The sequence below is a fragment of the Helianthus annuus genome, chromosome 11 (assembly GCF_002127325.2).
Source record: "Helianthus annuus cultivar XRQ/B chromosome 11, HanXRQr2.0-SUNRISE, whole genome shotgun sequence".
Lineage (NCBI taxonomy): Eukaryota > Viridiplantae > Streptophyta > Magnoliopsida > Asterales > Asteraceae > Helianthus > Helianthus annuus.
In genome coordinates, this window is record NC_035443.2 from 15,455,668 (window position 1) to 15,483,166 (window position 27,499).

At 33.3% G+C, this 27,499-nt stretch overlaps 1 protein-coding gene and 1 long non-coding RNA gene across 2 annotated transcripts; both read left to right on the forward strand.

Annotated features, from left to right (window-relative positions):
* Positions 1-4,139: 4,139 nt before the first annotated feature.
* LOC118483894 lies at positions 4,140-27,351 on the forward strand. Its single transcript, XR_004872112.1, has 3 exons — positions 4,140-4,237; positions 26,417-26,539; positions 27,210-27,351. It is a non-coding gene; the product is annotated as an uncharacterized LOC118483894 (long non-coding RNA).
* Positions 14,574-15,472, forward strand: LOC118483893 (replication protein A 70 kDa DNA-binding subunit E-like). Its single transcript, XM_035979619.1, has 4 exons — positions 14,574-14,835; positions 14,930-15,029; positions 15,117-15,244; positions 15,360-15,472. Exons 1-4 carry the CDS (start codon positions 14,592-14,594, stop codon positions 15,461-15,463), a joined length of 576 nt encoding a protein of 191 aa, XP_035835512.1. The 5' UTR covers positions 14,574-14,591; the 3' UTR covers positions 15,464-15,472.
* Positions 27,352-27,499: the final 148 nt, after the last annotated feature.

Below are 27,499 nucleotides of genomic sequence, written 5' to 3' on the forward strand. Positions count from 1 at the left end.
ATCGAACACGAACACGAGCATATAATTGAACACATGTTTTTGTACATGTTCGTTTATTAAGAAAATGAGCATGTTCGTGTTCGTTTATGTTTGTTCGTTTAAAACCTAAATGAACAGTTCACGAACATAAACGGACATAAACAAACAAACTTAAATGAACATAATTTAACAAACAATAAACAACCCAAATTAACATAATTTAACAAGCACAAATAAACACAAATGGACATATTTAACTAACAATAAATGAATAAAAAGTAGTTTTTTATATAAATCAGTGATTAATTATGATAAATTCCATTGGAAACCCTATTTTTATTACGAGAAGGCCAAATTACCAATTAACTATATTATGTTTAATATTTTTATTACCAGTTAGTTAGAAAGTTTCTATTATCTTTAATATTTATATAAATATAACTACTTATGAATTTAAATTGAAACAGAGAAACATAAACAAATGCATATAAACGAACGTTCATGAACATAAATGAACAAACAAAATGTGTATTCATGTTCGTTCGTTTAACTAAACGAACTTTTCGCATAATAAGTTCATGAACGTTCAGTTCATTTAGAGGCCTAAATAGTAAGAAGGAGTTTAGTTTAGTCATCTTATATTTGGAGGGTTGAGATTAGTTTTAAGGAAAAGCAAATAGTGGAAGACATATAGAAAACAGTACACTTATTGACTTTCTATCTCCACATGTAAGGTAAATGTCAATTCCCCCAATCAATTTAAAATCCCCATAATTTTTTATGCGATATTTAAAAAAAATCATCATAATAACGAGCATTTTTTATCTTTAGTATGAGTATGATATTGCTATATAAAAATAAAATAATAATTTTCATTTTACAAGGTTTTCTTTGCATTATGTTAAAGATTATGGTCATTACGTTTTGACTAGGGTTTCTATAAATTATGTTATTATCAAAACTTATAACACAATGTTAATTTGGGTTTGGTGCATTGCGTTTTTTATTAGAAACTATAACACAATGTATCGCACGATGAAGATGGTGAAGGGTGGCCGCCTCAGTCTCTGCCTAAGATGACTGACGAATAGATCCATACCTCCTATCCCTTTTCATGGCCAAAGTGGCACTACATCTTTCTCTCACAATACCCCTATCCCTTTTCCAGTAACCTCCAGTGGCAGCGAATTAGCAAGGAGAATAAGACCTTCAGCGGCCTCATAGACTCTCAAGATCTCCAACAATCTTCGAGAACGAGAGAATTGTCTGGTCCTCATATCTCCAAATCGGGTAAAAAGTTCACAAGTGCCAAATGTATATGTAATGGAAATACCAGCATCGATAGGAGAGAAAGGAAAAATAATCATGATCAACTATCAAATCATCTTCCCCTAAACGGCGCTACCAGAAAAAACGTCATGTCTCATTAAATGAAGTCTGACAGCGTCTGCACATATCCCAAAGAAAGAAGATGAAAAGGTGCTGCATATATTCATTTTTTATTTTACAAATGACGTAATAAACGTCAGATCACGATTAAGCAAGATCAGACCAAAGAACAGTAACAATTTTCAAACAGAGTCATAATGAGCAAGAATATCTTCTCCCAGAAGATTTCCCATTTTCGCGCCAAAAACTCTACAGCAAAAAAACATCTCTCTCTCATAGTCCAGTGCTCCACTTACTTGCATAAGAGCAACACTAGACTGGGGGGACTTGAAGGGGTAAGGTCCCAAAAACCTCGCCTTGAATACTTGGGACCATACCACAACCTCATCTTTTAACCCTCTTTAGACCTTGCGCGGCCGCACACTGGTCCTACAAAGAGAGCTTAGAAGAAAGAAAGTAGGCAACACCTGCGCGCCAAAAGGAAATTAATGAATCCTTGCGCCTTTCTCCATAACAAACAGAGATAAAAATCCCAGTTAGCACTCCCGCTCAAATAATACCCAGACTTGGATATTATTTACTTCACTGATACCACACGATAAGAAGTCACACTGGATTATGGCAGTAATCTTCTAGAAGACTCAATCGTGCACCACCAGACGGTTATAACCGTCTGGCCACGTGTCATCATCCCAGGCTCCCTTGAAGTCACGGTGATGGCATGGAATTAAAGAGAAATCTCCACTTGCCCACTTTCCACGTGGTAATACCCCAGCCGTTGATCTAAATCGCGATCCGTGTGCTCTCACATCCGATTAAGAGAATTAACAGAAGGAAAAATAACCGCTTACGGTGTTAGCATTTTCCATCAATATTTCAATAACAGGTTTTCCCGCCCAAAATTTCGGCTATAAATAGAAGAGTAATTCAGGTATAATTCTCAAGTTACATTCACTTCACTTATACTTCTTCTTCTTCTTCTTCAAAAACCGATACTTATTCTCACGCCGGAGGGTGGTCACGAAGAGAACCCCCATTCTCCCCGTGGCGAGTCTAACGGTGTCTATTTTGCAGCTATCGAGAAGAGAAGAAGATCTGTCCCCTTGAACCGAACGAGAAGAAACCAACCATTTTATGCAAAATCTAACCCCCTGGTTTATCTGATTCCAGTCATTTAACCAGTGTTTCTTTAATTATCTTTAATATTTATATAAATATAACTACTTATGAATTTAAATTGAAACGAAGAAACATACACAAATGTATATAAACGAACGTTCATGAACATAAATGAACAAACAAAATGTGTGTTCATGTTCGTTCGTTTAACTAAACGAACTTCCCGCATAACAAGTTCATGAACGTTGAGTTCATTTAGAGGCCCTAAATAGTAAGAAGGAGTTTAGTTTATTCATCTTAGATTTGGAGGGTTGAGATTAGTTTTAAGAAAAAGAAAATAGTGGAAGACATATAGAAAACAGTACATTTATTGACTTTCTATCTCCACATCTATATATATATATATATATATAAATGAGATGGATTTGGGCTAGGTGGCATTTGATTTTGGCCATTTTTGATGATGTGGCAACTTTTGGTGGATGTGGATTTTGAGTTTAGGAGGGAATCATCTCAATTCTCTATACACAAATTTTAATTCAAAAAACACAAACCAAAAAAGAAGTGAACGCGGGATCCGGCAATTTTCGGGTCGGATGTATGGGTTTTCCAAACCCGTGTATATAAGGCATCTAAAAAACCTAAACTTCTCTACATCCACATTCTTCTCCTTCGCCGCATCATACTTGAAACCCTAGATTCACATCTCAGCTACGCTATTCCAGATCATATTGCCTCTTTTGCAATTTCTCTCACATCTCAGTTCTTCCAGGTATGTTGATTTTGTATTTGATATGGATTTATACCTTTCTTCTTGCTCTCAAATCCTATTGTATCTTCTCCATTCACGTTTCCTAAATTTGAGTTTTTTCTTCTTTTTGCAATCAAACATTAATTTCTAATCACCAAACCCTAATCCCGCTACGCAGTTCTCCCTCAACCTCTGTTCCACCATTCAGCGATTTCACTTTGGATCTTGAAGATTAGGTAATGAATGTGAGCGATTTCACTTTGAATCTTGATGTTTTGTATCAGAATTCCTATATTTTATAATGTGTTTTTCTTTCTTCAAAGTTCAGAAGGTAGATTGTATGAGGATATGAACACTTCTCTCGCCATTGAAGAATATATAAACGGTACAGTTGTTTGTAAATTCTTTCGGATATGAATTATTTCTGTACATTGGTTATTGTATGTATACAAGTATTAGGTTTGATATCCAGTATTTTGTTTACAATTTGAAAGTTTTAAGACGCACACCAAGTGCTTGATGAAATGCTACAGCAAAAGTGATTTCTATTTCACATGTTACTAATTGGGTTCTTAGTGTTCCTTGCTCTTTGATTACAAATTTATTTGAGATGTAATTTAATTTTTCTATAATAGTCTATACATTATAATAGTTACACATATAAGTTTCTTTCTAATTGTTGATGTCAACTTTGTTCCAAAACAGTTATGGAATATGTCGCTGGAGGAGAGCTATTTGACAAGTTTGTAGCGCAACGCTTCAGTGACGATGAGGTTCTACTACCACGTATACCAAAGGATTTATTTGTTTTAGATGATACAGGTAAATCATTCTGGCTTCAACTTATGTGTCTCTTACCCAACTTTGCTAATTTTTTTGTAGAGGTATAATGACTTTACTTATGTGAAAAGATACATTAACTGAAGAGGAAGCTTGGTTTTATGTCGGAGAAACTGTTTTGGCAATCGAATCCATTCACAAACATAACTATATTCAGAGGTTATAACAATTTTCCTTAATTCACTTCATACAAACACGTGACGGGTTTTTTTTATCAGAAATGTAATGTTTTTTAACTGTGACGGGGATATTAAACTTGATAACTTGCTGCTTGATAAATTCGGCCACATGAAACTATCAGATTTTGGATTATGTAAACCGTTAGACTGCACTAATCTTCAAGAAAATGATTTCACTGCTGCAAAGAACTTAAGTGGGGCTCTTCAAAGTGACGGACGCCCTGCTGTTGTAACATTCCTATTTTTATCATATAAGAATTATAGGTTTGGTAAAATTTATTAACCACTAGTAACTAGTAACTAGTTTATTATTAATATAAATATCCAACCGAAATAGTTTTAAACACTATTTTATATAGTTGGTTGAAATATTATATTAATTAATTGGCCTATATATGGGTGACCTTTCTAATAAAATAAAAGTATATAAAAACTTATATTATTGGACAGGTAGCCTACGGGTAAGTTGACTGTAAGAAATATGAAATATCTAGACGGGCCTAGGAACCGTATAATAATTAAAATATAAAAATACATTGTATTTTGAACCTACTCTATTTTAATGAAACTTAGACCCAAATGTAGAAAAAAATATTCTCGTTCTAAAGACATATTCGTTATTTTATAAAACGTTATATTTTATAAGTTATAAGCGCCAAATAAATAAAGCAGTTAAAATAATTATAATATATAAATAATAATAATAATCATAACTTAAAATTTACGTATGAAATATAATAATAAAATAAATTTATGAAATATATTACCTAAAGTAAATGTATGAACATTAAATTATAAATAAAATCAATATATGCATAAAAATCAAGTCAACTAGTATTAAGGCCCCCGAGTTGCGGCGGGGGCATACAACCATGCAAAGTAGCACCAATGTCACACCACTACCAGCGATCAACGCCGAAAAACTCATAAAAACATAATAAATAGAAAAGGAGAAAATAAAACCGAATGAAAAGCAGATGTAAAATCGTTGAACCACGCACACCCATTGCGGCGTGTTAATGCGAAAAAATTTAGGCTGAAACGTAGAACATAGGAAAATACCTAAGTCGATCTAGGACCCGTGCGTTGCGACGAACTTCTCAAATGGGAAAAAATAGACGAAAAAACTTTGAACCCCATACGCACGTTGTGGTGTGTTAACTCGCAAAATTTTGAACGAAACGTAAAACAAAAAACTTGCGAAAGATGAAAACTATGGGGGCCAAAGTTGAAAGTAAAAAAATATTGGGGTTAAATTGCAAAAGATGAAAAGCTTTGTGTTAAAAGCAAAAAAACCAAAGGGGTTAAATTTTAAAGATAAGATGTTTTGGGTTAGAAATGAAAAATATTAAAACCTTTTTTTGAAACACCCCCTAAACATAGGATACAACAACATGAAGCACATACATGTTGTTAATTTATAGTATGGAAATATACATGAAAATCAAACATGTGTACAGGCATGTATGCGTGTAAGAAATTTATAAAAGTGTACGTGGCCAATTGTAGGAGATTTGCGTGAACATAAAGCCAACCAAATGTTATATAAATAGAAGATGGCTTCAACATTCTAAGTTGCTCAACCCTTTTCTTTTATAAGATCTCGATCTCTTTCACTCTATTCATATATATTTTATTTATTATTTCACCCCATAATAATAATAAAGCCCTGTCCCGTTTTAAGTAGTGTCACTCCCGATCACTGCTACCCTTTCCGATTGATCTGAGCCCCATAACGCATGTCAGGGCTCTGCCCGACTAAGTTCGTTGGGGTTCTGTCTCGTGACATAGGGACAAGGTTGAATTAGGGGTACTATACTTACCACGAGTGCATTATATATTTTTAATAGCCTAGAAGTTATACCCAATATTCTACCAGGAGACTTTCTTGTTGAACCCTAAAAGTTATAAAGTGGGTCCATTCTCTTTTCTCACCGTTTTATTTCCTTTTTGTAATTTCCCCCAAAACTATTATTTTATCTTGTCAAATAAGAAACCCTATTTGAGAGCCCAAGTAATCCCGCACAACTCCTAAAATTTTCAGAACAATCAGAATCAGGATCAGGGCCCCTAAAACACAGGGGGGGTATTCCCCACTTGACGATTATCTTCATATCTTACTGTAGAAATTGAAAATTAATATTCCATCGACTCATACAAGCTAGTTGGACACGTGGCAACCCTATGGTGAAAGGTGTCCCGTCGCGTCACGCGACGCCCTCAGGGTGACCCCTCGTGTCACGCAAGGGGGTCAAATTCTCAGTATAAATAGTGGGGTGTGGGACTTGCATTTTGGCGTTGGAACGACGAAGAAATTCAATTTGTACATCAAGTTATCTTCTGTTTACTATAAAACACACACAATCACGAATTCTGCTACGATACAGGGTATTAACTCGATCGCTGCTACGATTCGATGTCCGATCGATTGAAACTATCCAATGAATGTTTAAGTGCTGCTCAAATTGGGTTATGCTTTGTCATTCGTCGTGATTCCAACAGGATGTTTGAGTGTCGCCCGAACTCAGGCTATACTCTGTCATTCGTTGCGAATCCGCTGGATGTTTAAGTATCGCACTTTGTCATTCGTCGTGAGGGTTTTAATCTCGTGAGTTTATCGTAAATGTTGTATTAGTTATTTACCTAGTTTCGTGTGCATTATTGTTTAAATTAGGTTATCATGCTTATCAATAGGCTAAGCTCTGCCTACAATATCAAGGCTAACCAATAGGCTAAACTCTGCCGTATAAATCTGCATGCTTATAATGTGAGTCATTCTCTTTTTATCAAATTACTTTCAAAACCCTATTTGTTTTCAGTTATAATTGCAGGGATTAAGTCTTTGCAATTCTTAAAGTTACTGGCAGTAAGTGGGGTATTGTGCACATTACTGTTGTTTTTATCAGTTTAGGTGGGCGTACCTAAATCATGATACATATCACTTTTAGGTGAACGGACCTAAATAGTGATACACGTCACTTTTGGGTGAACGGACCCAACATTGATATGACCACAGTCATAGATCCGGTCGAATAACAACTGGACCAGATAATTATAAGATAGGAGCAATTGTAATCGCTCTTAATACTGTGAATTATAACAAATATGATTTTGTATAAACCTGAATGAACTCACTCAGTATTTCCCGCTGACAAAACCTTTTTAAAACGCGTTTCAGGTAATTACAGTAGATTGGAGTAAGAGTTGGATGCCGGCTTTTTAAAACGCGTTTCAGGCAATTACAGTAGATTGGAGTAAGAGTTGGATGCGGCACTGAAAGGCATAAAGAAGTGGCTTATTTTATTAATTAAATCAAATTAAGAAATATTGTTTTATGGAATTGGGTTTATCCCTTATTAAAGCTACCTTTGTAAAACATGAATTTATTCCATCTATTTAATAATTAAAAATCCGGTGTTTCTAAACTCTGATATTTTTTCTAACTCACGGTCCTGATGAAATTTCCGCTGCAATGTTTTCAAAAATAATCACCGGTACCACTTGGCTGTTCGCGGCTCCCGATTCCGTCAAGGGTGGGGTCGGGGGTCGTGACAGATGGTGGTATCAGAGCTAAGCCACTTGTTTAAGCAATTGGGTGTTGTAATAATACCTAAGTTTAAACGAAGAGTTAGGAATTTGACATTTTCCGGTAGCACTCAAGATAATATTTAGACTTGAACCTAAGAAGATGCCTTAGTATAAGCTTTAAGATAAGCTAAGTACTTATGTAAATAAAGTATGATGGGTTTTGGTATGCCATAAGAATGGTAATTAGAATATTGCAAGATATGATAAATAAGCAATAACACTTAATTACTATTAATTCTTGTTTATTGATATGGAAATACAAATTTCCTTGATTCTGGATAAAAGCCCTAATAAAAGAGGCACTTTTAAAATCTTGAAAATTATGGGAAATAGAAAATTTTCTCCGGCAAGACTGGGTATGGTGTCGCAGACTCTCCAGCTTGTCCGGATATACTAAGATTACCTCTCCGGCGAGAACCGGGTAAGATGGGGTATATAAAATGTCAAACAAGTGACAAGATTTCCCTAAATAATATCATGACCTGATATCTGACTTGTTTTTGGAAATATGAATCTGTTAAATACATTGACCTTATAGAGGGTATGTATATTACAACATGTGAAATATATGATTATATAGATATATATATCTATAAGGAAATCCAAAAAACTACAAAGATTGACAATATGGAATAAAACACAAGCATATGTGTCAATAATAAATCTAGATTCCTCTATCAAGAATTCCTTACATATATCGATATCAAACATTATTTCGTTTGATCATCCACCTCGTAATTCGAGCGACAATAATAACAATGGAAACCTGATGTGTGTAAAATGCAACATATAAATTACATCAAATGAGGCATAAAACTAACCTTTTTTAAGTACTAATGTTGGAAAAAGTGTGCGTTTGTCTTCCCTTTGTATTTTCAGGGTTAAAAGAGCTTAAACGAACAAAAGAAGCAAAAATGCAGCCAAATCCAACATAAATACAAAGAAAAGGAAGAAACGTGGCATGCCCGACTCCTTGACAACATCTCCCAAAGCAAAAACAAGAAGAAAGCTGAGCATGGGGCTGTGCCCAGCTGAGCATGGGGTTGTGCCCAGCTGAACACGGGGCGTGTCCAGCTCAACACGGGGCCGTGTCCAGGATGGTCAGCCCTAGCACAAAAGACAAAGTGGTAGAAGCTTCTATTGCCCACCACGGGGCCGTGCCCAGCGGACATGGGGCCGTGGTCAGCTTCCTGCAGGCGCATTTATTGTAATTGCGAATTACAATTAATGAAGAAAGAGAGTGTCAGATGGACACGGGGCTGTGCCCAGCGGGCACGGGGCCGTGCCCAGGCTTCTGTTCAGCCTATAAATAGGAGTGCTTGGAGCCATTTCAACTCATCCCTTGGCACCACCTCTCTCACACTTCATCCACCACCCACCACCATCACAACACCATCATCCACCACCATCATCCATTGTCCATCATAGAGTGTGTGAGTCGTCTCGGGATCCAAGATTGATCGTAAGAGTTCTTGACAATCAAGGCCATGTTTGCCTAAGTCTCTTACATCACTTGGTGAAGAAAAGTGTTTAGTATAATACTTTTTATTTTTAATCTTTTGCACTTCTTAATTGGTTTTGTATTAATGACTTTAATAACTAGTTTCTTATGTTGAAGGTGATTCTTCCTTATCGTTTGTCCGTGGTGTCTTGGCATTATTTTACTGTCTATATAAAATAAAATATTTTCACCATTCATATCTCCACGGTCTATATGGAGGTATATTGGCTACCTGGTCGGGGGTTAAGGGAACGGTTTGGTAAGGGTCTTGCCCTTGTTCAGCGTTTAGAGGTCCTGCAAGGGACCTGGGTCAAATTTAGTAGGACCTCCTTCAATACCCAAAGGTAATGGATGGCGGGGGTCCAAACTCTTTGATCCCCTCATAAGTTAACTACTATTAATACTATAACCCGGCTATTTAGGACTGTATCCCTGCTGACTCAGACTACTTAGTCGAGGGTAACGTCACCTCCAAAAGAGGGGCCTACCATAATTTGCATTAATAACTTAATTAATTATCTTTCAATAATCCGACCCTTTAGGATTGTATCCTTGCTGACTCAAACTACTGGGTTGAGGGTAACGTCGCCTTCAAAAAAAGGGGCCTACTACAATAACTAAGATAATCTCTTAAACAAGTGTAAAAGTGCGAAAATAATCAAAGGTTATACTAACACACGAGTCGGATCCAAGTGATTCATCTTGTCTATCTGTTTTTATTTTTATTTTATTTTTCAGCATTTAGTTAGTTTTATTTTCTTAGTTTTAAAAATCTTTTCTAACATTTTGATTTGATTAGACGTTGAGGATAAACCGGTACTAAAAGCTCTTGTGTCCTTGGACGACCTCGGTATCTTACCAACACTATACTACGTCCACGATGGGTGCACTTGCCCATATGTGTGTTTAGTGTTAGTAAATATCGTGTTTTATAAATTTAAAACTTGGCTAAAGTGTAAAAAGGGCTTAAAATATATACTTAAAACATATACACACTAGCACGCATCAAAACCCATTATGTTGGGACACCATAAAAAAATATAAGAATTTCCAATACGTTACCATAAACTATTAACGCAAGTAAGAAGCATGTAAAGTTGTGCTAATGCACAAGAAAACACATGAAACTTAAATTATATGTCCACAGACATCGAAGTTTATCCCACACGACTTCCAAGGCAAGACCTTTGGAAAATATAAATTGGGCACGATGACACCAATACTAATTCCATCAGTAGAAGAACTACTAATCAAAAAGAAGCACTTTGCCACGCGATCCTACAAACGACACGAATCTTGCTGAGGTACGTTAAAACAAGATTTCACAACAATCGGTACATAGTTTAATCAGAATCATAATTATTGGCGCTGCAGAAAGAGTCACATACTTTTACAAATTTCCTATTTCATTTTATTTGACATTCCCTGGTAATGTCACTTAATACCGGTTATCACACGAAATTCCAGATAAAGTTCTTATATTTCTTTCGTTGAAATCCTGACTTCTGCATATAGTGAGTTGACTTTCGCGTTTCTATTTCCCCTAATGGTCATCATACCATGATGATTTCTTTCATAGTAGCAAATATTAATCTATTTCATTCCTTGGTATCCACGCGTTACACATGCACTGTTTGTTGCGCATGTGGTTCATTTGAGTTATGAAGACCATAGGAGGGCATCATTCCAATTTGTTGTTTTATCAAAAGTTCAAATCTCGTTTTGCTATACTTGATCTTTGCATTGTAAACCGCATTTTTACAAAACGATAATCCTTTGATATTGAATCGATGAATTTCCTGAAAAACTCGTTTTTCTTTTGAATGGTATACATGGTTTCTGTTGTGACCATGTCCGAACTTCCTTATTAAAACTCGTTTTATTCAAACCAATTTAACTTGCTCGCAATACGTATTCAATTCAAGGTGCCATATGATATTTTTAAGCCATCATATTCAAATTCAAAATAATCCCAACAAGCACTTCGATTCTCTTAAACTATAACATGCTTTCTTGGCCTTCGACTTCACTAAATTATTTCTTTGATCACGATCACCTTGTGGTGACGTTTTCACAAAATCTGAAGCTTGCGCTAATCCCGGATTTAATTATTTATTTATATTTAATCCGCTTTGTTGATTTATTCTATACAAGCAATCTTAACACAATCATGTGCTAAGATAATGATACACAAATTTATTTCATACTTCAGTGTATCTCTTAATAGTTCTTACAACATCAATCGAGCCTTTCGTGATATTTATTGCTTTATCATCATTGATCGATAAACATTATAAATATAAATTTTATTGATTATATATGGAAACTTATATAAGTAATTACCTTATTTACAATATAGTATTCCTATATTTAAAATTCTTGTTAAATCATTGAGGTGAAAAATTATATTTTTATAAAATTATGTTTGAGGTATACTCTCGTTTAAGTTTATGACTAGTTATTATTATTTATTTTTGGTAGTTAATATTAGTAATAATATATTAATAATAGTAGTGTTAATATTATTTTTAGGTATTAGGGTTATTATCAGGGACACATATTGGGTAGCCTAGCCTTAGTTAGGCATGGACTGATCACCCATGCTTAAATAAGGCAGCACTAACCAATATCCAACCATGATAATGACTAGTTAATAAAAATATATATACTTTATACTGTAAGGAGAAGACATCAATTATCTATTATATATAATAAACAAAAAAAAAATTGGGACACTTGGCACAATATTAGGGCTTCCTAGATCAGCTTTTGGCGGGAAAACTACGGGTTTTTTTTTACGCAATGAAGCCCCATATAATGACCCGACCAGTTATATTTGGATGGTATAAAATCCTCTAAAATATCTTCTCTGCCTTTCTAGAACATTGAAACCCTAGATAGAACATTTTCTCTCTCGATTCTCTCTGCGTAAATCTTGAGAATATCATCGGCGATGCAGGCTTTTATCTACTTTTCTGATTAACATCTGTTAATATCAAGGTATGTTAACATGTAATCCCGTATTTGATTCCATTTTCGCTTCGATCGTCGTCTTCATCCTTAATCTCTCTGATTTTTTCTTGATAATATCATCGGCGATGCTTTTTTTCCGATTAACATCTGATAACATCAATGTATATATCACTTTATCGTTGTTGATTTTGATTTTTTTTTATGTGTATCAAAGTGATACATTGATTGTTTGTTACCGGATTTCGTCAAACCATGTAATAATTATAGATTTATGTCGTTGTTGTTTCCATCGATATTAGGGTTTTTTAGATTTCAAGTTTTCTTTGGATTTTGATTTTTTTAGGTATTATTTGTGCAGGAAGAATGATGATGATGGAATTGATGAGAAAAATAGTATGAATTGTAAAAGGGTTTTTAATAAGAAAAGAAAGTATGCACAGTTTCACTCTGGATTTGGGTCACTCTGATTATATTTTTAGAAATTGGAAGATTTGTGGGATGAAGTTTGTGCCTGGAGATGAAGATGATGAGAGGCTGCAAAAGTCGTCTTCATAAGAGTTATACTCATGGTATTGGCTTGAAGGTATTTCATTTGTAGCAGCATTATAGTACTACTATGATTAGGTTATTTGATTGTAACTGCACGAATTATTTGTCAAGTTATCACAACAATTGACACTTAGTGGTACTAATTATTTGTTTGCTAGACAATGAAAACCAGTTTGCACTCAATTTCTTCTTCATCCCTTATGTTACTGTTGTGTGATGTCACTAATGACTCTATATATCATTGTTAATTACGTATGCTGTTTAAATGATTTATAGAATTTTTATTGCTTTAATGCATATCTTGAAGTCAAGCATGTATATCAGTGGTCATTTCAAATGCATACTTAGTTATGTTCGATTATTTAATCATAAGTTATATAATTCCATTCTTAATGGCAAATGTTATCGAATGAGAGTTTTGAAGAAAAAGAAGGGCTCTTTTCTTTTCATCATAATTTTCATTTACGTGTTATCCAAAGATAATTTTTGTTGGTAAAGTCCGAATGAGACCTTCCCTCTAAGACTCTAAGCAGCATGTTCCTATACTTAGTGAGCTAGCGCTATATTATGTAAAAATGTTAATTTAACATGCATATTCAGTCCAAACTTTGTTTCTACGCGAATAAAGTTCAAAATAGTGCCAATTTTACAGTGTCCGTCAAAATTAGTTCTCTGTTTAACAATCAAGCACTTTTTTTCCTTTTCAAAATAGTGATAATGATTAGTGTTGAGATCTTACTATGAATGCATACTGTGGTTTATGGAAACAGCTCAGAAGAATCTTGAACAACAAATAAAAGAGCGCGATGAGAAAAACTCAGAACTTGATTCCAAGTTGAACAGGTTTCACAAGCGAGCAAAACAGAGAATTCAAGAGGTTCAAAAGGTAATTCTATTTGGTCCCTTTATGTTCATTTGATATGCATTAGAGTCAATAAGCCATAATTACTCTTTACGTCTTTAGTGGTGTCCTCTAAATCATAGGTATTGAATTATTTATAAGTAAATTGGTCAAACTTTTCACCAATGGTTAAAACTTCATATTAATAGATTAGTTTGACCTTTTTAAATAATTTTGAATTTCAAAGTTAATGAATAAAATCTTTATCAAATTCGAATCCTTATTTTGGTAAATTGAATAAATTACGTTTCTTCTATAATTATAAATTATTACTGATAATAAATTGATTTAATTTATAAGGGATTCAAAATTCAAAATTCCAATCATTTTTAACAAATTCGGATTTTTATTTTTGGTAATCAAACCTGTACCATTCTCAAAATTTTATTTTGGGTAAGTTTAAAAATTTAACTTTCTCCTATTTTAGTTTCTATAACTACTTAAAAGAACTCCCCTACTATTTATTATATATACATGTTCCAAAACATCATCATCATCCACGGTTTAGATTTCTCAAAACCTATTGAAATATCAGTTTTCGATATGGAACCTCAAAACATAACCATGTTGAACAATCTCAATCCTTTGTCAAACAGCTATACGGTCAAGTTGAAGATCGTTTCCCTTTGGAGGAAAATGATGCACGACCGTCCGACTGAAACTTATCGTGTAGACATGATATGTATGGATAAAGAGGTACGATTTATCAAGTGTTACTATACTGTTATTATATTATGTATTAGGTTCTTCATCTCTTTAATTTTTTTTAATAACTTAATTTTTATTCATACTTTGTAGGGTCACCAGATTCAGGCTAGCTGTATGCATAGGATTTTGCCAAGGCTTCAGGACCACTTCAAGCTGGATGAATGTCTTCTGATTACCAGACCATCGCTTGCACCCAACAATTCAACCTACAACTACACCAAAAATAATCAGAAGTTAACTTTCAGTTTTTTCACCCAGATTCAAAAAAGTCAAGATTGGAACGGGCCTAAGTATAACTTCAGTTTTGTGAATTTCAAGGACGTTGTCCAAAATCGACTTGAAGTTAATACCACAGTTGGTATGTCATTTAATTCAGCATGTTTTAAGAATGATGATGATATTTCTTTCTGTTTTATTATTATTCATAATTGACACTTATTTTTTATTTATAGACTTTATAGGATATGTTGAGGTTTGTTTCAATCTAGAGGGCACCACTAAAAAGGATGGTACGAAAGGCAAGAGATTGAATGTTAAGCTTAAAGATCTTGAGTGAGTTCTTTGCTTAATCATTTATTTATTTCGATATTTTGTATAAGTGATACGTTTTACATATACTTTCATTTGTTCCATATTTAGGAACCAGCAGATTATTGGTACACTTTGGGATGAATTTGCAATTCGGATGCATGCCCACTTCAACGCTGAAAATCGAGAGACGTATGTCGTGATGGTTGTTCACTTCGGTGTTGTGAATCTTTACAAAGGTACAATTTTTATTACCTATTTTATATTATTTTTTTAAATAACACTTTCATATGATTTGTTTCATTGTTTACCGAAAAAAACTAATAATATATGTTGATTTTTTTATTAATATAGGAAAACGTGGTTTGTCAACCTCATTTGACATTAGTAGAATTTTCATCGACACTGACATTGATGAAATTACTACTTTCAGGAGAGGTATTCTAGAATTGTTTTAGTTATTTTGAAATAACATTACTATTATTTGTTGCATACTTTGAATTTATTATCAGTTACAAATTATCCATACATAATTGCCAACTAATTCATACGAATAATGTAGTTTAATTGAGAAGTTTTTTTCATCGCCATCTTCAAGTGACAACTTTGGATCGTATTTGATATCATCAGTGGAGGATGAATTCATGAATAACAGTGATTTTATGCCGACTGTCTATCTTGGTAACATATCGGAGGTAAAATGCATTCTTACATCTATTTTATGTTATCATATTTAATAATATTTATTTTAGTGATATTTTTTGTTTAATAATTAGTTTTTCTGCATTTTTTTTGTTTAAATAGCCGAAGAAGGTTATGTTGGTTGGTACAGTTATCGCAATTTGTTCCGACGAGATCTGGTACTACAATGCCTGCAACCATTGTAAATCGGGTGTCGAGGAAACATTTGTTACCGCTGAAAAAGAAGATGGTTGTGTTGATGTTGAACACAAGACGACATTAATTTGTAGCAACAAAGACTGTCAAGGAGTTGATATTTTCTAGATACCTCGGTTTGAAACTTCATCTATTATATATATATGTTGAATTGAATAAATCGATAAATTTATAATATAAAATAGTTAATTTATGTTGACTTTTTTTAATATATACAGTTTCAAGATACCTATTCGTGTTCAAGACTCATCTGGCACTGTTACGTTGACACTGTTTGATTTTGAAGCATACAAGATTTTCAAAAAAACTGCAAAGGAATTGGTGCAGGTGCTAGATGAGGTAAATTTAGACATCAAACTCGGTATTTTGCACAATTATATTTTGTGACTAATTTATTTTTTTGCTTTGATAGTTATTAATATAGATTTGTTTTAACTTTGTAGGAGTTGGCAAATGGCGGTATCCCCAAGCCAATCCTGATGTATTTGACATCTTGATTGGCAAGAAACTTGCTTTCATCATATCTGTTTCTAAATTTAACATCAAGTATAAAGTGGAGAACTATGGAATTCATATGGCTACTTCAGATCCTGACATTATTTCTGCACTATACACCAAATTCAAAATTCATCAGGTTTAAGTTTGATAATAATACTACCTGATCTTTTTTTGTAAACATATTATCGTCAAGATTCAAGTATTTATAATTATAATTTGTATTGTTTTAGGACGATCAATCCGAATCATCCGGTGTTCACCTGTCCGAGATTCAATCTGTTCCGTGTGAAGTTTCAAAGGTATTCGTTTTTAAAAGTTTTTTCTTTGAATATTTCTGAATCGTACATTTCTAAATCTTTCATTTTTTTGAAGGATGAGGTTTCTTATACGGGAGACAATGAAACGTCGGTGTATGAGGTTTCTTATACGGGAGACAATGAAACGCCGGTGTCTAATGTCATGAAAAGTAATCAGAAGTCGCCGTCTACTAGCGAAGTTAAACGCAATCTTCATGAGGGGTTTATGATGTAGACAACACAGTGGGAAGTTCTTCAACCAAACGTCGTGTCAGTGATGAAAACCATGAAGTGCAAGATTCCGACACTCTCAAACTTCTCATTCCAAAGATTGAGAAGTAGCGTGTGTCCTCATATTTGTGTGTTTTGGTTTGGTTTTTAAGACAATTGGTTACTATTCTCTTTTCCACATCGTTGGTTATTATGGATTTTTATGGTGTTTTGGTATGGTTTTGAAAACAATAATATTTGGAATAATATGGTTTGTTTTATAATAGTTATTATTGTCGTTTATATTACTGTTATTCTCGGTATTAAACTTTTGGTTTATTGAATCCAACAAGTTGTGACCCGTTTTGTATTTATTACTGTTATATGGTTGAATTGTGTTCAGAATATTACCCTATTTGGATAAGAAACACTACACATATATTAGATTTTGGTTTTATATTACACGACGACTTTTTTTTATTGTATTCTTATTATTTGTTATGCATCTTTATATGTGTTTTTTTTATTTTGTTTGCAGTTCGATATTGATCCAGCCAACCCTTCATGGCTTTTTGTTCTAACGACAAACATGTGTTTCAATTTCTAGAACGAAAGGTAATGCAATTGTTAGTCACACAAGAATGTCATTCCTAATTGACTTTTATAAGGCTTTTCAATAGATATGTTCCAGCTATTTACAAACACATGTACTTTTGTTTGTCCAGGTAGATATGTTTGTACATACTTGCAAATTTGATTACTGTACCACAAAGAAAAGAAACTATCCAACTACCTAAAGTTTTATGCATACACAGACTTCTCGTCGCACTGCACGGGGAATTTCAATAATAAACAGTTGATCCATTTGATTGTTAGGAAGTCTGACAAGATTCACGCAAAGCCTGTTGAAAAGAATTTCGAGCTGTCGATTGTCGCCCCGTAGTCGAATGATTTGAAAGAACGTGATCTTGCGGTTAGATATCTTAGGAATGGTGGTCACGATATAGAGTATTACTGGTCGGTTTCCGGTAAACTAAAATAGGAGAAAGTTAAATTTAACTAATTTTAATAGCTTTTAGAGTCTTATGTTTCCTTTTTATGGATTATAGATAATCATTACAAATTATATAAATTCGTAATGCCTTTTATTTCTCTATTGTAGTCAAAGTTGTTTTAACTAATTTCCTAATTTTAATAGCTTTTAATTATTTTTCCAAATTAAAACTCTAATCAGTGCCGATTTGAAGGGATTATATATAATAGATTTCCTACATTTTTCACTCTATTTACCATTGTATTCCTTAAATAACTTTCAATCAATTTTTAAAATTCCTTTATTATTGCTAATTTACTTACTAAAGTTAAACATTCTAATTTTATAAATTCTATTAGATATAAATGATACTTTATAAATTATTGTATTTCCTAGATAAAATTGCAGAAATCAACCTTTATGTTATACCCAAACTGCACTTCGTACCTTTCACTATGAAATCGGCAAAAACCAACCTTTATGTTCATGTTTTGCTACAGGTTCAACCTTTACCACTAACACCGTTTGTTTTTTTGGGTTAAGTTACCTCACATGCAAAGCATGTGAGGGTATTTATGTTTTTCCCACCTCTTTTATTTAATATATTTTTTAACCAAAGTCATCTTCTTCCTCTCTTCCTAGATTTAAAACCTTAACAACCATTGGATCCCTTTTTTCTCTCAAATACAAAAACAACAGAAACAGCCACACATCAAACGGATCTACCCTTTTCTCTCCCATACACCTTTCATCACCATTTAAACAATCGTTGGATCTCTTTCTCTCTCTATCGACAACAGCAAATGGATCTACTTCTACTCTTTTCTTTTATTTTTAAGGTGAACGGTGGTGAAAGTGGTGGGTACGGTCGGAGATACGGTGGTGAAAGGCGGAAGAGTATAGGGTTGCGAGGCGTAGATATGGTGGTGAAAGGGTACTCTATTTCAACCTTCTTTTCAACCATAAACTCCCCAAATTTGATTAATGAATATAAGTGTAAAAGGGGTGATTAAAATAACCAATATCAATCTCAAACCAATTCATATCAGTGCCACTTTGTTTCTTGGATTAGTTTTGTTAAAGTTTGGATTTTTCTTGTTTTTATGTGATTTTTAGATAATTTTTTGGATACCTTGAGGATATTTTTACTTTTTATTTGAAGATTTGTGTAATATAATGGATTTGAGATCAATTGATTTAAGGTTGTTTTCACCAATTTTCTTGATTTGATTTTGCAAGTTGTTGAGTTGATTGGAATGTTGAAGGGCTTGGGTTGATGATCTTTCCAAGTTGTGTTACGTGAGTTTGGGGGTGGTGTGGTTGCCAATGATGGTGATGGGGTGGTTCACGGTGGCTGACGAGGGTTTATGGTGGCGAACCGTGGTGGTCATTCAAGATTAATGATTAATAAGATGTGTAAAAATGGTATTCAGTTGAAGATTACCGGAGGCGACTAACGTCGTTGATGAGGATGATGATGAAGATTCCGGTTAGTTTGATGAAGGAGTCATCTGTGAAACGATCAGAGCAAACTGATGTTTTATTTGACAATGGTGATGATGATGACGTTTTTCTATCATATACATAAACTGTTTTGCATTATTTCAAACATAAATATTAAAATCTGGGTTTGATCAAGTATATGTGATTGAGGGGATGAATTGGGGAAGACAAAGTGGAAAAAGACTAAAATACCCTCATATGCAAAGCAGGTGAGGTAAGTTAACTGAGTTTTTAGACGAGGTTAGTGGTAAAGGTTGAACCTGTAGCAAAACATAAACATAAAGGTTGGTTTTTGCTGATTTCATAGTGAAAGGTACGAAGTGCAGTTTGATTATAACATAAAGGTTGATTTCTGTAATTTAGTCTATTTCCTAATTAAGTCTCAATCAAAATTTTTTAATAATTATTATAAATTATTGTATTTCCTATAAATAGTTGAAATTAATAATTAATAATTAACAAAATTTCGTTTATTATTATCTTCGTTAAACTTTTAAATAAATTTAAGAGTGAATTGCAAGTTTTGTCCTTTATCTTTAGGCCATTTTGCAAGTTTTGTCCTTTATGTTTAAATTTGACGAGTTTTGTCCTTTATGTTTGAAAATCAAGCACGTTTTACCATTTGGGGAAAAACGTGCTTGATTTGTAAGGACAAAACGTGCTTGATTTTTTAAACATAAAGGACAAAACGTGCTTGATTTTTAAACATAAAGGACAAAACGTGCTTGATTTTTAAGGCCCAAAGGGTAAAACGTGCTTGATTTATAAACATAAAGGACAAAACTCGTCAAATTTAAACATAAAGGACAAAACTTGCAAAATGACCTAAAGATAAAGGACAAACCTTGCAATTCACTCTAAATTTAAATAATATAAATGATATTTCCAATTCATGACTATATATTTGACAAATCTTTAATTATTTTTTTCATTATTTCCTAACATACATTAATTTTAGTCTATAAATATACCTTTAACTCACACGTATACCTCCTCATTTTCACATAACTCTTTTCCTTCTTTCTTTTGTTCTTGCTACCTCAAGGTATTCAGTTAAATTTTAATTTAATTGTTAATTATGCCATAAGGATTAATTGTTACATCCAGTTTACTCTAATTAACTTTCTTTAGCATACTAACGGTTGTTATTATTAAAACGTAGAATTAATAATGTCTGCCAAAGGTGATGCTATGTCAACTGGATTTATTAAAGATGCAAGTTTTACTACCATTGATACTATTTGGGAATTAATGGAGGTCAGTTTTAACACTTATTAAAATTGTGTATTTAATTTACATACATTATTGAACTTATATTTTTCGATGCAGCCAAAATCTCTTATTATATTGGCTACCGTGGAGAAGGTCGACACTGGCTTTGGCTGGTATTATATGACGTGTCCTACGTGTTCACATGAGGCTTCTCATGAGGTTCAAGAAATATCGATCAACAAAACGGCTTATGTAATGGAACTAGACTTCAGATTGCTTTTCTTGGTAAACGAGTAATCGAAGCTGAAGTAATATCCGACGGAAATATTGGATCAAGGGTTTTATTCCGAGGATTAACATGATACCTTCAGACAAAAGAATCCCTTTTCAATTTCAACGCAGACAATTTCCGTTATCCGTATGCTTTGCCATGACCATTAACAAAAGTCAAGGACAGTCATGATCTAGAGTTGGTCTATATCTAAAAGATCCTGTTTTCACGCACGGTCAACTGTATGTTGCGCTAGCAAGAGTTAAGACGAGAGATGATGTGAAGATTTTAGTATTCGATGATGAAGGAAAACCAACAAATCAAACTGCCAACGTCGTTTACAAAGAGATTTTTGGCAACTTATGATATATAATTTGTTCTTTCTTTCCGTTGACTTTTAACTTTTGTCCTGTTATATTAATGTTACCTGTTGGTTTATTTTGTATTTGTTCAACAAGTTCTTATATTCTTGTGTTTTTTATGTATTTCAACATTTTTGTCTTAAAATTTAATGAAATAATATGTTACATTTTAATAAAAATACAAGTTTTTAACTAATAAAATTAAACTACTCGCGAAGCAGTCGCGGGTGATAACCTAGTATTTTCATAAAACAATACAAGAATTAGATGGACGAATAAAATTATCTAAATAACTATCTAAGTAGTCATGGACAAGACATTTTATAAATAATTGTTCATCTTGATTAATATTCCACAACTATTAAATACTTATAGAAATATTATTTTATAATATATGTATTTTAATATATTAAAATATCAAATGTTATTTACTCAAGCCAATATTTAAGTATGTTTGATATTATAATAAACATTTATTATTTTACCTTTATGATTTAAAATATCTTTATTGTAAAATCTTATAGTTAAACATACTTGATTTTAAAAATGATAATCGTAAGTTCTAGGATATTTGGATAAACATATTTATAAAACATATATCATTATTACCACGGGTTTTGATATTTTAAAACTATCTATATTAATTTATTATTTTACTTTATGATATCATAAAAGGAAAAGGTATTTAATAAATTAAAATATCACCTATCTTTAATCGAACATTTTGATTAAAATCGTCTTAATGCAATTATGTATTAAGACAATAATATACTAACTCTATTGTCTTTTTGTGTACTCTTGCAATTTACTCATCTCAGCACATTGATTTCTCATATCATAATTCAATATTTGACAAATCATTTTCATGCTTTTATTTCATTTTGAACCTTTCGATTCTAAGTCTTTCTTAGTTGCCAATCAAAGTAAACTTTCTTTTGACAAAGAATTTTATTGATTCTAAAAGTCTTTCACATTCATTTTAAATATCTATTGACCATATAAATTTGGCTTGAACCTAGTCACCTTGGAAATTATGTCATTTCATCTCATTCGTTTGTCATCGATTTCTTGCACTAATTCAGTTGAACCATTGAATCCTACTTATGGTACAACTCGTATTCACCAAATTTGATATTTTAATTCTGTATCATCTACCTTAATATTGGTTTTATTGACTAAAATATAACATAAATCTAAAAGAAATATGGTAACCCAAATCTCAAGGACGAGATTTAAAATAAGGTGGGGGGGATGTAACATTCCTATTGTTATCATATAAGAATTATAGGTTTGGTTAAATTTATTAACCACTAGTAACTAGTAACTAGTTTATTATTAATATAAATATTCAACCTAAATAGTTTTAAACACTATTTTATATAGTTGGTTGAAATATTATATTAATTAATTGGCCTATATATGGGTGACCTTTCTAATAAAATAAAAGTATATAAAAACTTATATTATTGGACAGGTAGCCTACGGGTAAGTTGACTGTAAGAAATATGAAATATCTAGACGGGCCTAGGAACCGTATAATAATTAAAATATAAAAATACATTGTATTTTGAACCTACTCTATTTTTAATGAAACTTAGATCCAAATGTAGACAAAAATATTCTCGTTCTAAAGACATATTCGTTATTTTATAAAACGTTATATTTTATAAGTTATAAGCGCCAAATAAATAAAGCAGTTAAAATAATTATAATATATAAATAATAATAATAATCATAACTTAAAATTTACGTATGAAATATAATAATAAAATAAATTTATGAATTATATTACCTAAAGTAAATGCATGAACATTAAATTATAAATAAAATCAATATATGCATAAAAATCAAGTCAATATACATGAAAATCAAACATGTGTACAGGCATGTATGCGTGTAAGAAATTTATAAAAGTGTACGTGGCCAATTGTAGGAGATTTGCGTGAACATAAAGCCAACCAAATGTTATATAAATAGAAGATGGCTTCAACATTCTAAGTTGCTCAGCCCTTTTCTTTTATAAGATCTCGATCTCTTTCACTCTATTCATATATATTTTATTTATTATTTCACCCCATAATAATAATAATAAAGCCCTGTCCCGTTTTAAGTATTGTCACTCCCGATCACCGCTACCCTTTCCGATTGATTTGAGCCCCATAACGCATGTCAGGGCTCTGCCCGACTAAGTTCGTTGGGGTTCTGTCTCGTGACATAGGGACAAGGTTGAATTAGGGGTACTATACTTACCACGAGTGCATTATATATTTTTAATAGCCTAGAAGTTATACCCAATATTCTACCAGGAGACTTTCTAGTTGAACCCTAAAAGTTATAAAGTGTGTCCATTCTCTTTTCTCACCGTTTTATTTCCTTTTTGTGATTTCCCCCAAAACTATTATTTTATTTGGTCAAATAAGAAACCCTATTTGAGAGCCCAAGTAATCCTGCACAACTCCTAAAATTTTCAGAACAATCAGAATCAGGATCAGGATCAGGGCCCCTAAAACACAGGGGGGTATTCCCCACTTGACGATTATCTTCATATCTTACTATAGAAATTGAAAATTAATATTCCGTCGACTCATACAAGCTAGTTGGACATGTGGCAACCCTATGGTGAAAGGTGTCCCGTCGCGTCATGCGACGCCCTCAGGGTGACCCCTCGCGTCACGCGAGGGGGTCAAATTCTCAGTATAAATAGTGGGGTGTGGGACTTGCATTTTGGCATTGGAACGACGAAGAAATTCAATTCGTACATCAAGTTATCTTCTGTTTACTATAAAACACACACAATCACGAATTTTGCTACCATACAGGGTATTAACTCGATCGCTGCTACGATTCGATGTCCGATCGATTGAAACTATCCAATGAATGTTTAAGTGCTGCTCAAATTGGGTTATGCTTTGTCATTCGTCGTGATTCCAACAGGATGTTTAAGTATCGCACTTTGTCATTCGTCGTGAGGGTTTTAATCTCGTGAGTTTATCGTAAATGTTGTATTAGTTATTTACCTAGTTTCGTGTGCATTATTGTTTAAATTAGGTTATCATGCTTATCAATAGGCTAAGCTCTGCCTGCAATATCAAGGCTAACCAATAGGCTAAACTCTGCCGTATAAATCTGCATGCTTATAATGTGAGTCATTCTCTTTTTATCAAATTACTTTCAAAACCCTATTTATTTTCAGTTATAATTACAGGGATTAAGTCTTTGCAATTCTTAAAGTTACTGGCAGTAAGTGGGGTATTGTTTTTATCAGTTTAGGTGGGCGTACCTAAATCATGATACATATCACTTTTAGGTGAACGGACCTAAATAGTGATACACGTCACTTTTGGGTGAACAGACCCAACAGTGATATGACCACAATCATAGATCCGGTCGAATGACAACTGGACCAGATAATTATAAGATAGGAGTAATTGTAATCGCTCTTAATATTGTGAATTATAACAAATATGATTTTGTATAAACCTGAATGAACTCACTCAGTATTTCCCGCTGACAAAACCTTTTTAAAACGCGTTTCAGGTAATTACAGTAGATTGGAGTAAGAGTTGGATGCGGCACTGAAAGGCATAAAGAAGTGGCTTATTTTATTAATTAAATCAAATTAAGAAATATTGTTTTATGTAATTGGGTTTATCCCTTATTAAAGCTACCTTTGTAAAACATGAATTTATTCCATCTATTTAATAATTAAAAATCCGGTGTTTCTAAACTCTGATATTTTTCCTAACTCACGGTCCTGATGAAATTTCCGCTGCAATGTTTTCAAAAATAATCACCGGTATCACTTGGCTGTTCGCGGCTCCTGATTCCGTCAAGGGTGGGGTCGGGGGTCGTGACAGCTGTACCGAGACGCACTCAACAGGAGCAACTGCAACATTGGCAGAGAAATAGGAGGATGCTGGTATGTTATTTTAGTTTAGAGTAAAATGCCATTTTTGTCGCTGAGGTTTGGCCAGTTTTGTGACTTTCGTCCAAAGGTTTGTTTTTCCGCATCTAGATCCAAAAGTTTTGAAATCTTTCCATTTTTATCCAGCGCGTTAACTCCATCCATTTTTTAACGTTAAGTCAGGGGTATTTTCTTCTTTTTGTTAAGTTAAAGGGCAATTTGGTTTTTTCACGTTATGTGCAAGTATTTAAAATACTAAATTGCCCTTTAAGTTAATAAAAAAACAAAAATACCCCTAACTTAACGGAAAAATGGATTGAGTTAACGAGTCGGATGAAAATGACAAGTTTTCAAGCCTTTTGGGTCCAGATGCGGCAAAAGAAACCATTAGATGAAAGTCACAAAATTGATCAAACATTCAAACCTCAGAGACAAAATGGCATTTTACTTAAATATCTGGGTCAAACTGCGGGTTACTTTTATTGCTAATAGTCAAATGGCATTCACATCCGTTTTTATTGTTTCAAGATATCATGTTGAGGACCGAACGGGTAAATAAAAAAAATAAATTTAAAAGGAAACGAGTCAAACCTTTCCAAAAACGTTTCAGGTTCGTATCTAACTAGATGTCATAGTTGCTTCAGTCTAAATAACATATTTTTGTATGTTTTATCTTATCGTTAGGCGTACCACTGGAGATATGATGATGGGCATCCAATTATGAGTGACGAAGGGTTTCCGGCTTAGATCGGAAGTGCATGTCATGGCCTATGCGTAACTACATGATTAGAAGCCTGAACAACATATGAAAGCCTCAATGGTAAGTCATTCAGACGATGGATTAATTTTTTTTAGATGATACAGGTAAATCATTCTGGCTTCAACTTATGTGTCGCTTACCCAACTTTGCTATTTTTTTTTTGTAGATATATAATGAATTTACTTATGTGAAAAGATACATTAACTAAAGAGGAAGCTTGGTTTTATGTCGGAGAAACTGTTTTGGCAATAGAATCCATTCACAAACATAACTATATTCAGAGGTTATAACAATTTTCCTTAATTCACTTCATACAAACATGTGACTGTTTTTTTTATCAGAAATGTAATGTTTTTTAACTGTGACAGGGATATTAAACTTGATAACTTGCTGCTTGATAAATTTGGCCACATGAAACTATCAGATTTTGGATTATGTAAACCGTTAGACTGCACTAATCTTCAGGAAAATGATTTCACTGCTGCAAAGAACTTAAGTGGGGCTCTTCAAAGTGACGGACGCCCTACTGTACCGAGACGCACTCAACAGGAGCAACTGCAACATTGGCAGAGAAATAGGAGGATGCTGGTATGTTATTTTCGTTTAGAGTAAAGTGCCATTTTTGTCGCTGAGGTTTGGCCAGTTTTGCGACTTTCGTCTAAAGGTTTGTTTTTCCGCATCTAGATCCAAAAGTTTTGAAATCTTGCCATTTTTATCTGGCGCGTTAACTCCATCCATTTTTAACGTTAAGTCAGGGGTATTTTCTTCTTTTTGTTAAGTTAAAGGGCAATTTGGTTTTTTCACGTTATGTGCAAGTATTTAAAATACTAAACTGCCCTTTAAGTTAATAAAAAAACAAAAGTACCCCTAACTTAACGGAAAAATGGATTGAGTTAACGAGTAGGATGAAAATGACAAGTTTTCAAGCCTTTTGGATCCAGATGCGGCAAAAGAAACCATTAGACGAAAGTCGCAAAATTGATCAAACATTCAAACCTCAGGCACAAAATGGCATTTTACTTAAACATCTGGGTCAAACTGCGGGTTACTTTTTATTGCTAATAGTCAAATGGCATTCACATCCGTTTTTATTGTTTCAAGATATCATGTTGAGGACCGAACGGGTAAATAAAAAAAACTAAATTTAAAAGGAATCGAGTCAATCCTTTCCAAAAACGTTTCAGGTTCGTATCTAACTAGATGTCATAGCTGCTTCAGTCTAAATAACATATTTTTGTATGTTTTATCTTATCGTTAGGCGTGCCACTGGAGATATGATGATGGGCATCCAATTATGAGTGACGAAGGGTTTCCGGCTTAGATCGGAAGTGCATGTCATGGCCTATGCGTAACTACATGATTAGACGCCTGGACAACATATGAAAGCCTCGATGGTAAGTCATTTAGACCTGATGGATATATAACTACTATAAAATGAAGATATGTTGTGTTAAAATTTATGATTTAAAATTTGTTTACTATATAAAATGAATGGATGAGACACTATTCATTGGCTTTCCTTTTTAATATATAGGAGAATAGTTAGGC

Coding starts and splice junctions, on each gene's coding strand:
- LOC118483893 (XM_035979619.1), top strand. CDS start 14,592: ATGCATAGGATTTTGCCAAGGCTTCAGGACCACTTCAAGCTGGATGAA. Junction 14,836..14,929: donor TGAAGTTAATACCACAGTTG/GTATGTCATTTA, acceptor TTTTATTTATAG/ACTTTATAGGATATGTTGAG. Junction 15,030..15,116: donor GTTAAGCTTAAAGATCTTGA/GTGAGTTCTTTG, acceptor TTCCATATTTAG/GAACCAGCAGATTATTGGTA.